Below are 16,592 nucleotides of genomic sequence, written 5' to 3'. Positions count from 1 at the left end.
CTCAATCCTGAAACCCTAAAGAAAACCTTCACTGCCCACACCTGGCACAACTCTTGGGGTTGAAAACAAACTGTAATCTGAGTAATCCAGGACAAGCCTAGCTGCTGCACCTACCTGTTCCTGTTTCACCTAATAAAACATCACCTAAACTTACCATCACCAGATAAAGAAAAAATTAAAACCTGGATATATTAATAGGGTCATTAGATTTATTCAATTCTTCTTTCCACTTAGCCTATTATTCTGAAGCTGGGTTTCTAAATAGTCTCTTCACTCAGCTACCCCACACCCCAATGCTTCCTGGCCAATCTATCTGTATCTCCATTGTTTTATTTCCTCCCCACCCATCTCCTGAGTGAATGCTAAACTAATTTAAATTCTTAGAGCAGTGGCTAAGCGTGCCTACAAAACCAAAACACCAAAGGTGGAGTCCACATACAGTGGATAGCTGTGTCTATCTCTTCTTTAACATGGCCCACAAAGCTGTCAGTTATTAGAAAAGAAGCACTCCAAGATTTGAGGCATATTTTGAGGTGTTTCTATGTTTCAAATGTCAAATTTATATACATATATTTCAGAACCTTGTAAAATCTTTGCTTTTCATCAAATGCATGGATATGAGAATAATTTACTATATCATAAATTACAAAGTTAACCTATTTTCCTAAACTCAAAAGGAAGTGTACTTAAATACTTACTTTTGGTCCTAAAGTAACACTTAGCACTTATAAATACTTTGATAGATAATAGTTTTAATTTTTTAAGGACAGCTGATTCAATATTTCAAGTAAATAAGAAGCAATGATTTATATGTGCAGAATGACATAGTCAACTTTGATCATGCCTGCTCTCCACACACACATTCAAACACCCTTCTCTTTGTATTACTGTTGTTCCAGTTAGCTTGCTGGCTGAGCAATGAAATTTATTAAAATCCTGTTTTCCAATGGACTGGCAAATATTGCATCGGAAAGCAGAATTCTAAACCTTTCTCCCACACAATTATTCTGACATGGAATGGAAGGCACTGTGCCTGAGAAAACAGAACAAAACAAAACACAACATCATCCAAGCAAATTAAGTATTTTGAGGGATGCAGCAATATATCTTGCCAAAGTTGAAGGAAATTTGTTTCTGGAATCTCAGATTGTAATACTATGGTCACATCATGAAGTCCTATTATTATCATTCCACTAAAATACTAGTACTTCTACAAGAGAATTTTTTTATGGGGGAAAAGTGAATAAGATTTTATAATACTATTAAAACTAAGAATGAACCATTCAATTCCAAGCTTACCTTTCTAATTTTTTTTTTTTTATGGTTTTAGGATTTGGGCACGTATAGTTGACTGAAAAACCATACGGAATAATGAGAAAACTTGATGGGGCTGGAAGACAGGAATTCTGAGTTCCAAGTCTGCCCTGCCTCAGCTGAGTTTCTTTTTTGCCTTTCTTTTAGCTCAAATATCTGCTCTCCCTTTTATCTCCCCTTATTATCTCCCTTAAGACTTTCAACAATTCCTGAGTTTTCAACCATAATATCTGTGAAATGTTAAAGAATAAGTATCTATGTTCTCCAATTTATGTTCCTTACCTGAAAAATGTTATGTTTCACCATTTATGGTAAGTCAGGCACTAGGCTGTGTGCTCGAGGCTAAAAGATGAATAGAAGAGAATCTTTGCCTTCAATGAGATTACATTTTAGTGCGGAAGACAGAGAGTAAAAGAAACAAACTCCAGTATCATTTTGTATTTGGAGGATACTATGGGGACCCAAAACTGGGGCATCAGGAGATGATGCTTGAGTTCTGAAAAAAATGTGTAGAGGTCAAGAAGGCAAAGTAAGTTATAAGAACATTCCAGGGTGAGGGAAGATAAGCAGCAAAGGCATTCAGCTGTGTCGTTAACCATGTGTGCAGGGAACTTCAAGCATGCAGAGAAGGCACAATTTCAAGTGCAAGGAGTTAAGTCAGGGTTTGCAGATGATGAGGAGAGAAGGGGAAATGGTGAGGTCAAGGAAGGAGGGGGAGGGATCTATCTGAATCACCTAGTGGGCTTTTCAAACTGTCCTGCTCAGTTGTGCTATATATCTCCTTTGAAGGCTGTGTGCCCCACCCAGACTGCCTCCCAGTCATGGCTGTACTCCTCCTACTGGTGACAGGATGCCTGTTCCTATGGTAGTGGCGAAATACGGCTACACTATGAATGCAAGGGGAAATACATGGAAAAGAAGAGGAACAGGAGTCTAAAAACAAGACTGAGAAAAGGTAAGAAGCCAAGAGACTAGTTTAAAGAAAGGTAAACAGACAGAACGAGTAAAATGGGAGGACTGGGCTTAAGTCCATCCCTATAGGGCCAAAGCTTTCCTAAAGATCTTGTTAGCATCCCCAGCTCAACAAGTCTAAAACCAATTCATCATTTTATCTATGGTAATAGTTCATTACTAAAATACAAAAAGATTATAAAGGCAATCAAAGTACAGATGCTTAACATATAGCAGTATTCTGGGTTTACATAATTGCAACCATAGAATTTCTGCATCATGGAGAAAAAAGAAATACGTTTCGTGATATAAAATGATGTCCTTCAGAGAAGTTGTAAGTATCTGGCTACATAGTTTTGGAAGAACAGGGCATCCCAGGCTGCCTATGGACTGGTCCTTGCCAGTCTCATCTTTCCTACTTTGACTCCTCAGCAAAAAACTATTTCTGGTTCTCTGAACAAAATACATTATTTCACAAGCCCCCTTCAGCCTTGAATGCTTCTTTCAACTCCCTAAACTTGTGTTATCCTTCAGATCTCCATCCAGGCATTGCCCTGTCCAGAACGCTGACATTCCTGACCCTTCCTTCCCTGTGTGTTCCTTCATGATGATGATGATAACAGCAGCTACACTTAGAACAGAGCCTGGCCCGGATGAAGTATATGCTAACTCAACTGAATGCAACATCAACTCAACTCCTCTTCACAACCATCCTATGATACAGGTAACTAATTACATCCCCATTTTACAGATAAGACCCTGAGGCACAAAGAGATTAAGTAACCTACCCGAGGATACAACATGGACCACTGGTAAAGCCAATATTTGAACCCAAGAAGACTGGTTCTAGAGTCTGTGCTCTAATCACCAGGCTATGCTGCCTCTATGATTTAAAACGAGACTGTTCTAGATATTGCTGTGTATGCAATGCTCCTGACAGACACTTTTGTTCAGCATTTATGTTCAATGAGCTGCTGGGATGGGATATGCAATTTCTCTATAAGTACTAAATCTATATTTTAAGATGAAGTATGTTAACTATCAAATATTCCTAAAAAGTATAAAAATCTCTTCCAAAAATATCTTCGTTGAAACTTAATTTTTACAAAAACATATAGCTATAACTGGCACACCTAAGATGTGTTAGGATTTACTATTCCTATAAGAAAAATCATCTCAGAGTCTAATGAAAACCCTTGGTAATTTGAATATTATGATACTAAATTATACTATAATTATTTCAAAGGTCAAGAATCTTAAACATTTAGCCTTAAAACTTTCTACCTGGGTGATGCAATCAGGAGATTGAAGTATGTATGAAAATATTTAATTATATAAAACAATTAGAAATCTACTAATTTAATAATCTTTAAATAAAATGTACAATATTTTCCCACATGGGTATTTTTTTCCTCTATTTCATAAAAGGAACTTCTTTAAAGAACTTTTTTTTTAATGAATATGAGTACATATTTTAACTTTCCAGTGCTAGTTTCAAGGAAGTGGTTTGGAATAAAACATTGCATCATTTATTAACTCGTGCAAAACTCTATGAAGCTATAGTACTGAACACCACTGTAAATTTTTAAAAAATGGACTCAGACCCAATCCAGCCTCTTCAGAAATTTATGGTCTAGTAGGGAAGGAAAATGGACACAGAACACAGGTGTGAGACCTGTTTTTAAAATTTTAGAAGAATTTAAAGAAGGCCAATGTTTACTAATCAGAAGAGCCCTGCCTGACCCACAGCTGCAATGATATCAACATCCCATGTGATGTTAGAATGGCCACTAAATTACCTTTTCCTCAGAGAACTTTAAGGCAAAATACCATAGTGGTTTCGAGCATAGACTATAGAGCCAGAATGATCTGGGTTTGAGTCTCCTTTCTATCATGTACTAATTTGACTTTGGTGGGTTCACTTAACCTTTCTGTGCCTCAGTTCTCTCATTTATAATTAAATAATTACATACAGTTCATAGAATTATAGTGCTATTAGGAGGATTAAATGAGTTCATGTGAGTGAAGTAGGTGGAACAGTACCTGGTATACAGAATGAACCTACATAACTAACTCTATGAATCAACAGAGCTTAAAAAGAGAATCTGATGAAACACATGTCTATTTGTACTGAGGCCTTAAATAACCCACAGTTAAAGACATATGAAAAGATGTCACCAACCCACTGACCCAATTGTGTGGCTGGGTCCATCCTTACCTCTGTATAAGCAATGGACCCACATCATAGTGTTTTCCAAACTTGGTCAGCAAAGTAGCCCTTAATGAAGGACTGTGAAAGAGTTATACATTTAATTCCACCATCTGAACCAGAAAAATGTCCCTCTGGTTACTGATATTGTTTATGTGCAATAAAAAAACATAACCACAAGCACTATTTATCCAGAAAAAAACACACATTGCCAAACTGGGCAAGGTTAACTGTTTTTAAGGTTTTCAGCGAATATTGTTTTGCTAGCATTTGCTCACTTTGCTATAAGAACAGGCATAGACAATGAAGACTTAAGAAAAATGTGAAACAAAAAGAAAAACATAAAACTGAGAAAAGTCTAGTAATTAAATCCCCCATTGTTTTTTAAAAAATAATTTCTATCCATTTTTAATAGTATCACAAATCAAGCCTGTTCAAGACCTACTGTTCTGACATATAGGCCTCCTGAAATCCAGATACTATCTCTGTTTATCGAAACTATTTACAATAGCCAAGACATGGAAGCAACCTAAGTGTCCATAGACAGATGAATGGATAAAGAAGATGTGGAATATTACTCAGCCACAAAAAAGAATGAAATAATGCCACTTGCATCAACATAGTATGATAATCTCTAGGTTCATCTAAGTGAAATAAGCCAAAGACAAATATCATATTATATGATATCGCTTATATGTGGAATCTAAAAAAATGATACAAATGAACAAACTTATGGTTACCACAGGGGAAAGTGGGGGGGGGAATAAATTAGGAGTTTGCAATTAAAATATAAACAAACACTACTACATATTAAATAGATAAACACAAAGGACCTACTGTATAGCGCAGAGAACTATACTCAAGATCTTGTAATAACCTATAATGGAAGAGAATGTAAAAAAATATATATGTGTGTATATATATATATAACTGAATCTCTTTGCTGTGTACCTGAAACTAACACAACATTGTAAATCAACTATATTTCAATAAAAAGAAATAATTTTTTAAAATTTCTGCCATTGCCCTGTTCTATCAGCAGTTATTAGATTTCTACTTGCCCAGAATTCACATATTCTATACAGCAAGAGACCTGTTCCGAGAGTGAAGCAGCTTTGCTATAAAGAAAGCACCACAGAATCCTGGAATCGAACCTAACCTTTTAGATTTCTAATCCAAGGCATTTTCTAGAAAAAAGCAGCCCCAGACCCAAGTGCCCCCACTAGTTGGTGGCAGAGCGGAGGTCCTTTTCCTTTTAATTTGCCATCTACCAGTTCTGTGCTTTTTGTTTGTTTAAACTTTCCTTCAAAACTGAAAGTCAGAAGAAACAATAAAATTTGAAGGCACAACCTTAAATAGCATCAAAAAGCAGGAAGATGTCTATCTTTGAGAAAATATGTAGCAGGACAATGGAATTTTCATCTAAATTCAAGTAATCACAATAAAAGGAACCTACCATCAGGCTAAATTGTATAGTGTAAGAGTGAAGTAAGTGGGTAGGACATTGTACAATATATTTAGACAACTCCATTGGCATTTCCTACTCCTCATACCCCCGATCCAATCTGGAACAGATTTTGTAATAAGAGAAGGATTAGAAGGGACTTCCTTTATCCACACCTTTGAAGTCAGCCCTAAGTATGTGTGGGGAAGAGGAGGATAGTAGAGAAAAAGCAAGGAAGAGGAGAGAGAGGGAGAGTAGAATTATATTTCATTTATATTACTTCATTTATATAACTACTGGTTTTCCTCTTCCTTCATATGTTACTTACAAAGCTGCATTCTTCCATTAGAAACCAATTCAGACATGGTATTAAAAATAAGTGAATAATAACAAATTTTATAAAAATTCCATAAGCTATTTCAAGTTGGATATGCAAATGTTACCATTATTTAAAATCAGTAACTATCAAATGGAAAATTAGAGGTTAGGGGCACAATAAGAAAAGTCAAATGTATAAAACAAGAAGATTTCAATTGCATTCAAGTATTTCACCCAATCACTTAGAAGCAAAGATTCTCTATCAAAAATTGCATTGCCTTCCCAACTCCTTGGAGAGCCAGTTTAGTTAACAGCCTACCTATGCTTCAGAGATGACCATGCAGCTTACATGTCAAACTCATTTTAAAGTGTCAATCATGTCCCTTTCAATCTAATTAGTTTGGAAAGTAGTGTCACTGACCTGGAACTATGTAGACCATTTATTATCATATCATTTGATCAACCTAACACTTTACCTCAGTTGAGTTTGAGACACCTGTAGCCAAAATGTAATATCCTTTTTCCCACTCATTACTGGTAACTCTCAATACAATTTCCTATTTACAACTCAATTTCTCTCTCTATGAATAAGCATGGCCAACTTCACAGAAGCATCCTCCGAATTTCCCTTCTTTAAGATTTCATGATAATTAAAATAGAAAGGTAAGGGGAACAAGAAAAATATTTTATATTTTATCTATATGAATGTATATATATACACACACACAAACACAATACCTGAACCAGAAAAAATACATATATATATTTTTTAAAGAAGATTTGAGTTTTTGATGCCCACGAACTGCTGAAAGGAGGAAAGTGGTAGAGGAGAGGAACATGCATATATGCTGGGGGAAATCTGGGACCTTAAACTTGAGGGAAAGCTATTCTTTTTTTGACCTAACACCACCGCCATTTTTATAAAAGGAATCTGTAGGTTATAAACCCAACATCACCAGATGGGTTTGTGTCATAATAAAGAAAAGCTTTTTCCAGCTTCATAGTATTTAATTAACAAGGTAATCACTAATTCCTGAGAGGTCAGAGAACGCAGCGTAGTGCCCCTAGGGAAGGAGCTAAAGGCCAGACCACAGTGAGCTTGGAATGAGGCAGGGCTGGGGGAGGGGAGCTGTCCAGGGCAGCACTGGTAGCTGGAAGATACTGGTGCATCAAGCAACAGAGATCACCTAGCCCACTCCCTGGCAAAAGCATGAAAATTACCAAATCTTTGCTTTAGTTTTGCATATTTAAAAACTGATTTGCAAGACAAAAATACAAGTGGGTATCTCCGAACCACAGCATAACATATTGAATCAGGGATGAAAAAAATACATACATTCATATGCCACCAAAACGTTGTATTTGTATTTTTAAAGGTGGTATTAAAAAAAGAAGTATAGCAGTCATATTTAAAGTAATGACTATTCACTCTAGAAGACAATCTAAAAGCAGGATGTCAGCTGCCAACGCTTCCGTTCCCGGCCTGTGCTTTCCTTTGGGGAAGCTGCATTTTACCAAAATTCCTGCTTGGAGGATAAGCAAGATTCTTCATTTATGTTTGCTTGATCAAATAATTCTTCGTGAATATGATTTTACATCTGGTCAAGTAAAATATGCATATATTTCACACTTACCTTCAGGTGAAGAGCCTGTCTTTTGAGAAAAGACAGCATTTACTTTACTCTTCTTACTGATGTCACTGTTTACAGACAAGCTGGATTGAATTTTTCTATGCATTTTTTGAGAAACAGGTGCTGAAAGTCTTCGATTCTCTGCAGATACATGTTTGGCCCCGTGGTGGATTCCATTTCCATTGCTCAGACTTGGGTGGCCGTTCTTTATCTTGCTTATTTCCTCCTCACTTTCCTGTGCTGCAGTTTGAAGCTGAGGCAAGCGCTGAGGTTGGGCTAAGTGAAAAAAACAGGCAAAGATTATCCAGTTAAAAAAATGAATATTTGAAAATAATCAAAATAGACTCAGTAACAGACTTTCTTGGATTTTACCCATGATCCTAAAAGTGAAAAGGGGAAAAAAACAAAAGGAAACCATGAATAAACATGAACATAGAGAAAGCATAATTACTAAAAGGGAAAATGGGAAGGAGGTCATCAGGGTGACTTTCCACAAGGGATATAAAAAGAGGAGAAAAAAAGGTATTTTTTTTCTTAAAAAAATTTAAGTTGCAAATCTGAAAACCGTTAATTCAAAACTCATTCAACAGCTAATGTGGATTGTTTTCTAAGTCCCAGGTCCTTTTTTAGGTGCCATAGACAAGCAGTATTATAGCAATATCCCTGAAAATGATAAACTGCTCAATTACCTTTTGAGATAAGAGGCAAGGAACAATGAGGTCAGGTATCAAAGCTGGATAAGAGAACGAGATAGTTGTTTTTCTTTTTAATTCCACTTTAAATTCTGAAGAAGAAAACCTTTTCCATATTCTTTAATTTGATTTTAAAATAAACCATTTATGGAAAGATAGGAATAGAAAAGAACTTCCTTAATCTGGCAAAACGCATCTATCAAAATTAAAAGTCAACACTGGAGAAGTGCTCCTGTTTGGTCAGGACCAAGAAAAGAATGCCCACCTTCACCCTCTTATGCAACATTACACTGGCAAAAACAATAAACACCAAAAAGAAAAAAAACAGGGGTGAGTCCTGGAAAGGAAGAAACAAAATTTCTGAGATGGGTACATAATTGAATATTCCAGGGGAAATCTGAGACTATACATTCTGAAAAACTAAGAATTTAGCAAGACTTATACACGATGAACCATATTCAAATCAACCAAATTCTACAAGCCAACAGTAAGCAACTAGCAAATATGCAAGAAAAATTGAACTCTTCATAGCAACAAAAAAAGAAAAACAAGCCAACAAACAAAAAACCCTATAAGTATCTAGGAATTAAGCTAGAAAAAAGGTGGCAGAGATTTTGTGGCAAAAATTACAAATTATTACTGAAAGACATAAAAGAAAACCCTAATAAATTGAGAGAGTATAAATATGTTAATTCTGATAATATGTTAATTCTCCCCAATTTATTTAATGTAATTCCCATAAAATTTCCAAAAGGCTTATTTGTGGAACTTGATGCGCTGATCCCAAAATTTATAAGTAAGAGTACAGAATCACTAAGGAAATTTTAAGGACGAAAAAGACAAATGTGGGACTTGACTTACCAGATATAAAGTCTTATTTTAAAACTACAGTAACTAAGACAGTATGGTGGTGGCCCAGGCATAGACATAAACCAATGGAACAGCAGAGAAAGTCCCCAAAATGTATATGTATGCACATGCAAATGCATGTATCTCTCATACAAAGAAATTTCAGATGTATTAAATGTCTATATATGAAGAGCTTAAAAGAAAATTATAAAAGAACATTTTATTAGCATAACACTAAAAAGGGCAAACTACTTTGATTCTTTGGACAACAAATCACAAAACAAGCGGGTGACTAGTGATCATCTGTCTGCCCAGCAGTTCTGAATACCCTCATAGCTTTTGATAACATCCTCTATCTCTTCCCTACATTCCTCTTGAATTAGAGGGCACATAATTGACTTACATTCTACCAAGGAGAAGTATGCAGAAGTGCAGAAGGTTCAGAAGTACCAATGCAAGATGGCAGCCACACCTGGGTCGTGGAGCCTCTCGCACAGACAGCAAAGAAGGCATTTGTTGGTCTTGGCAGTGGGTGCAGTGTCTGGTGTCCACTTCCTAGCAGACCAGTGGGCCTAGGGTGCAGCATTAGTGGGGTTTTCATTAGGGAAGCCCCATTGAATGGATGGTCATGATCCTTGGCTGTGTAACTCTTGGGAGAATCTATTGCTACTAATACATTTATTTTCTATAAATTAGCTAAAATGGATTCTGGTTTTTGCAGTTAAGAGCCCTGATCTCAACCCAAAATGTTATCTGTTTACATTGGTTAAGTAATGAGGTTCTTAAAATAAACATTTACCTTGCTTGTGTAGCTCCTAAGCAGAGTTACCAATCATAGCATTTCATCAAAACAACAGCAACAACAAAAACCGTTCGGTGTGAAATTTTACTATTATATAATTTCCTGAAATTTTAAAATCTGAAGCTGCTGTATTAGTCTTTGAACAGTTAGGAAATGTAAATTAAATCTGAATAGTAAGAGGTCTTTGACTTAGAAAAAGTATTGCATGCAAAACTAACAGTTATACATGGCACTGATAAGTCTAAAATGGACTAATTACCTGTCATCTGGGGACTACCTAAGACTTGGTATATATTTTTGACAAACAAGACAGCTTGCATTTGAGTGACTCTTTAGCACACATTGTTTACTTCCATTCTTGTTCACATATCCTATGTCTCTTAAGGAAAAACATCTTAACATACCAGAATATTTTACTCATGAATGTGCATATTCTAAGAAAAAAAGTTTGTTTTTTTTCTGCTTAATGAAAGCATCCTTTCATACCAAGTCTATTAACAATAATACCCAATTTATAAAACTAATATATGAACTCCTCTTAGAGTTATTCAGTTTTTTAGTGATAAGGAGAATAGTTTTCTAAACATTTATTATTTGGGAATAACACAAAGTAACAGCTATAAAATTTATCAAAATGTTCTGTTTTTCTCCTAACTTCTGGTGAAAAGAAAAAAAGAAGGCTACTTCTCTGTTTACTAGCTATATATGCCCTTCTCAAAACTGAAATCAACAATCAAGGCTTGTGCCGGAGATCTATTTCTTATGGGTGTGCAATCATTTGATCCAGAGATTAATTTGCTGCTCCTGTAACTTCTTGTATCAACTAGAATGACATCCTAATGACTGCTATTGAACATAAAGCTAGTTATGCATATGTATTTAACGGGATGCCAAAGAAGACAGTTAAACCTAATTTGGTGTTCTTTTCAGAGCTCCTTCCAATAATCGCACCAAATGAATGGAATGTTTTGGGCCACTTCTTCTCTGCAAAGAATAATTCAAGCAATCTGAGAGCTGGGTTAAGTTGAAATGTTACTGACCAATGCTGGGGAGACTTATCAATCAAAAAGGCCCTGTCATATTCCATAATCCAAGATCAATTTAAAATTATTATGTAATAAACATTCTCCATAAGTAAAAATAAAGGTGGCAAAAGACATCAGGTCTTGTCACCAAATTCTAAAACCGACAGGTCTGACCTTTTCCTACTATCAAAATTGACTTTTTGCAAATTACTGGGTATGGCTGGAGTGATATTCAAACATATCCTTAATGATTTATCTACATTTCAATCTTCAAAATGATATCTATTTCTGTTGGCAGATAAATGATAGTACATTCATTTTTGTTTCACTGCCACCTAATTATTTTTAGTGTAGTTTGTATTATGGGTCAAGTAACCAAGTATTATCTCTTCACTCCAGTTTCTTAACATTATGATTTTGTCAGATGCATGCAATATATGAGTCAAATCAAAACTGGATAAACCCTAGATATATGAATTATCTTAAAAGACATTTAACTTCATTGATAATTTTTCATAGATGTGAATTAAATCTTACAGTAAAAGTACAACTAAAACCAAATCAGGAATGTGATTTTATTCTTGAATAAAGAACAGAAACATCTGACTGATTAAACCATAACTACTTGGCTTTAAACAGATTTCTTTTCCTTATTGTGTAAAAGTTGTGTATGGCTTAAAAAAAAAAGCACACTAATATGGGAACGACACAATGCTTCTTAAAACACAAGTGATGCCTAGGGACCCTCACTCTCCTTTTAATGATCCACTGCTCTCATTCAGCTGTCTTTCTTTTTTCAAATCTTTACATATGTGACAGCTCTCAAAAGTAGACCATAGACCATCTGGCATTTTCAGAGGTGTAACTTGTGCAAATTCAGCTCTATTGGGAGTGCACTGCTATCTTCTGCCTGCGTTATAAAGGGACAATAGAATGTAGAACTTATGAGTTGTTTTGAATTATTCATTTTTTTGCCTGTATATTCAAGAAATTTTACAAACTCTGCATTTTGTACTACATAATCACATGCGTTAAAGGTACAAAGAAACTTTTTGACACCTCTTTTCTACAGAAGGCTGGCATTTTGTTTGATATGTGAACATTCAGCATCTGTTATATCATTCTAAACAGGATGGGTGCTTCTACAAAAGATCCCATTTTAAACTTACTCTATATGAGCAAAAAAATGTATTCTTGATATTCACTAACAAATGCAATACACATCAAAATTTCAAATACCAGTTATATGAACATTCAGCATCTCCAAACCTGGATAGCATTGGTCACCCGCTTACCATATGTGTAAAGAATTTTTTTATTTAAATCATTGTTCACACAATGCACCATGATTGTAATTTTAATATCCATGATGAATAGTTACAAATGTCTTAAGAAATACTGTGCTTTCTAGGTTCAAATGTTTTCAATCAGGAAGGAAACCAATAGAATTAGATCTAGTGATTTTCAATAATAATAAATATGGGAGTAATGAGTCAATAGCATGAACTTCTTTTGATAAAATTTTTTTTTAAAAAACTGGGTGATATTGGAGCTATTAATAACTATACTTGAAACTGCAGCTGCTGGAGTAGCAATATAAAGCAACATTCTGCTATAGTGTATAATCTATTAGAATGTGCAAATCATCTTCAGTCGCTGGTCTCTTTACACAAGTCAGATTTAATAAAATTACAAAAGAATTCTCATGCCATTTAGTCAGTTTAAATGGTTGTTGTACACATACAAAAAAAAAGTCTAAATTAAATGCTTATGATTTAAAATTGTCAGTAACAAAATGAACAAAATAGAATATGGAGAACAGAATATGGACAGGGGAAATTGACTTGGTGTAAACCGAATTTACTCTTCCTAGGGATAGTTAAAAAGCTTTTATTGGGTACAAAGTACTATGCTACTCCACAGTCACTATGAGACAGACAGACAGACAGACAGACAGACACACACACACACACACACACACACATAGACTTTATTTATACATATCTATAACAAAATAGTGTTTTAATATATATACATAAAATATGTATCTACATACAATAATAGCTTTAAAAGTTTCTTACTTCAATATGCACTAATATGAAAAAACTATACTACTTTATTGTTATCATGTAAATTTAGGCTAAAATCAACTAAAATAAATGTGCTATTAGACAACCAGGTATCAGCTTGATGCAAGCCTTTCTCAGTGTGCAGACCCTGGGTGGACCCAGCATCCTAACACACACTCTGGAAGCTCCTGGCATTTTCTATTTCTGTGTCCTTAGTTCCCCTCCAAGGGCCTTATGATTTTCCATCTTCATTTTATTTAATGTGTGTACTAACATATTGAGATATATTTTGGAACTGTAATTTTTTTAGAACCTTGATCATTTGAGAATCCCAATTAAATTCTGACTACATGACTGAGGGCTCACAGGATGGAGGGGATTGTCTTATGATGCTATCACAGTGGTTAGCATTTTTAACAGTAATTCCTTTTTAAGTATTGCAAAATAAATCACCAGAAGTCAGGGCTTAGATGTACTTCTTCCCAAAACAACAGAATACAACTTTTAGAAGTTTGGAGAATTGAGCACTTTTCTCCATTTCATAAAGAACATTTAGGAAGTACTTAAACATCTTTAAGTAGAGCCTGGAAGAGGGTGATTGCTAGCTGTTCACCAGATCCATCCTCCCCATTGTCCTGAGCATGGGGCTAACCCATTTCCCAGCCTCCCTTGCAGTTCAGTTCAGCCACGTGTCCATGTTCGCTCTGAAGGACTAAGAAATTATTCTTGCCACTTCTAGGCTGGGGCCTTAAGACTTGGCTGTGTCCTCCCTATACTATTTTTCTTGGGCACTTGGGCAACCCAGCTTTGACCACAGCTGAGGGAAATATCTTAAGGGATGTTGGAGTAACCGAACAGAAGGAATCTGCATGGCAGCAGGGAAGAGAGCCTCTCAGTGACCTGGAACGCTCATCTCATACTGTTACATAAGAAATAAACCTTGAGGTGAGCGCTGTGCTCTGGGCGCCACAATCCTGAGGACACGGCCTCTCTGACACCTCCGGCCCAGGGGAATTGGCGGCATCTGCAGTGGGAGCAGCCATAGCTACCTCAGCTCCTCACTTGGGTCCTTCCCATCACCTACACTGAGAGCCTGTCCCGGCCACGGGGACACCTCGTTTGTCCTCCCTTCCAGGTTCACAGGACCGACATACGGCCGTGGCAACCGAGGGCTGGACTTCAAGCAGCAGCAAGATGGCTTGCTCTATGCCAACCTGCTTCTCCAGCTGTCTCTCAACAAAACCTGCTCCTACACCTGTAATTTGAAAAAGAGACCTTCAAGATGGCAGAGGAGTAAGATGTGGAGATCACTTTCCTCCCCACAAATACATCACAAATACATCTACATGTGGAACAACTCCTACAGAACACCTACTGAACGCTGGCAGAAGACCTCAGACTTCCCAAAAGAGATATATTTTTTCCTTTTTCTCTTTTTGTAGTGTGTATGTGTATGCTTCTTTGTGTGATTTTGTCTGTATAGCTTTGCTTTTACCATTTGTCTTGGGTTCTGTCTGTCTGTTTTTTTTTTTGTTTGTTCTCTTTTTTGTATAGTTTTTAGCACTTGTTATCATTGGTGGATTTGTTTTTTGGTTTGGTTGCTTTCTTCTTTCTTTGTTTCTTTTTAATTTATTACTTTTTAATAACTTTATTTTATTTTTCTTTCTTTCTTTTTTTCTCTCTTTTCTTCTGTGCTGTGTGGCTGGCAGGGTCTTGGTGCTCTGGCCGGGTGTCAGGCCTGTGCCTCTGAGGTGGGAGAGCCGAGTTTAGGACACTGGTCCACCAGAGACCTCCTAGATCCATGTAATATCAAATGATGAAAGCTCTCCCAGAGATCTCCACCTCAATGCTAAGACCCAGCTACACTCAACGATGAGCAAGCTACAGTGCTGGACATCCTATGCCAAACAACTAGCAAGACAGGAACACAGCCCCACCCATTAGCAGAGAGGCTGCCTAAAATGATAATAAGGTCACAGACACCAAAAACATACCTCCGGAAGTGGTCCTGCCCATGAGAAAGACATGATCCAACCTAATCCACCAGAACACAGGCACCAGTCCCCTCCATCAGGAAGGCAACAGAACCCACTGAACCAACCTTAGCCACTGCAGGCAGACACCAAAAACAACAGGAACTACGAACCTGTAGCCTTTGAAAAGGAGACCCCAAACAAAGTAAGTTAAGCAAAATGAGAAGACAGAGAAACACACAGCAGATGAAGGAGCAAGGTTAAAACCCACCAGACCTAACAAATGAGGAGGAAATAGGCAGACTACTTGAAACAGAATTCAGAGTAATGATAGTAAAGATGATCCAAAATCTTGGAAATAGAATGGAGAAAATACAAGAAACGTTTAACAAGGACCTAGAAGAAAAGAGCAAACAAACGATGAAAAACATAATGAATGAAATTAAAAATTCTCTACAAGGAATCAATAGAAGAATAACTGAGGCAGAAAAATGGATAAGTGACCCAGAAGATAAAAGAGTGGAAGTAACTATAGCAGAGCAGAATAAAGAAAAGAAAATGAAAAGAATTGAGGAGAGTCTCAGAGACCTCTAGGACAACACTGAACACACCAACATTCCAATTATAGGGGCTCAAGAAGAAGAAGAGAAAAAGAAAGAGACTGAGAAAATATTTGAAGAGATTATAGTTGAAAACTTCCCTAATATGGGAAAGGAAATAGTAAATCAAGTCCAGGGAGTACAGAGAGTCCCATACAGGATAAATCCAAGGAGAACACGCCAAGACACATATTAATCAAATTATCAAAAGATAAATACAAATAAAACATATTAAAAGCAGCAAGGGAAAAACAACAAATAACATGCAAGGGAATCCCCAGAAGGTTAACAGCTGATCTTTTAGCAGAAACTGCAAGCCAGAAGGGATTAGCAGGACATATTTAAAGTGATGAAAGGGAAAAATCTACAACCAAGATTAGTCTACCCAGCAAGGATCTGATTCAGGTTCAATGGAGAAATTAAAACCTTTACAGACAAGCAAAAGCTAAGAGAATTCAGCACCACAAAACCAGCTTTACAACAAATGCTAAAGGAACTTCTCTAGGCAGGAAACACAAGAGAAGGAAAAGACCTACAATAACAAACCCAAAACAATTAAGAAAATGGTAATAGGAACATACATATCGATAATTACCTTAAATATAAATGGATTGAATGATCCAAACAAAAGACACAGACTGGCTGAATGGATACAAAAACAAGACCCATATGTATGCTGTCTACAAAAGACACATTTCAGACCTAGGGACACATAC

General features: G+C 36.3%; 1 protein-coding gene across 4 annotated transcripts in view; it reads right to left on the bottom strand.

Annotated features, from left to right (window-relative positions):
- Positions 1-16,592, bottom strand: part of MDFIC (MyoD family inhibitor domain containing) — a 110,621-nt gene that overhangs the window by 36,885 nt on the left and 57,144 nt on the right. For all 4 annotated transcript variants that reach the window (XM_060107929.1, XM_060107931.1, XM_060107928.1 and 1 more), the window contains exon 4: positions 7,871-8,143. In XM_060107929.1, the coding sequence (XP_059963912.1) occupies positions 7,871-8,143 (273 nt within the window). The remainder of the gene's footprint in view (positions 1-7,870; positions 8,144-16,592) is intronic.

The sequence above is a fragment of the Mesoplodon densirostris genome, chromosome 9, assembly GCF_025265405.1.
Source record: "Mesoplodon densirostris isolate mMesDen1 chromosome 9, mMesDen1 primary haplotype, whole genome shotgun sequence".
Lineage (NCBI taxonomy): Eukaryota > Metazoa > Chordata > Mammalia > Artiodactyla > Ziphiidae > Mesoplodon > Mesoplodon densirostris.
The sequence above is the reverse complement of the archived record's forward strand: the minus strand, read 5'-3'. Positions and strand labels throughout refer to the sequence as shown.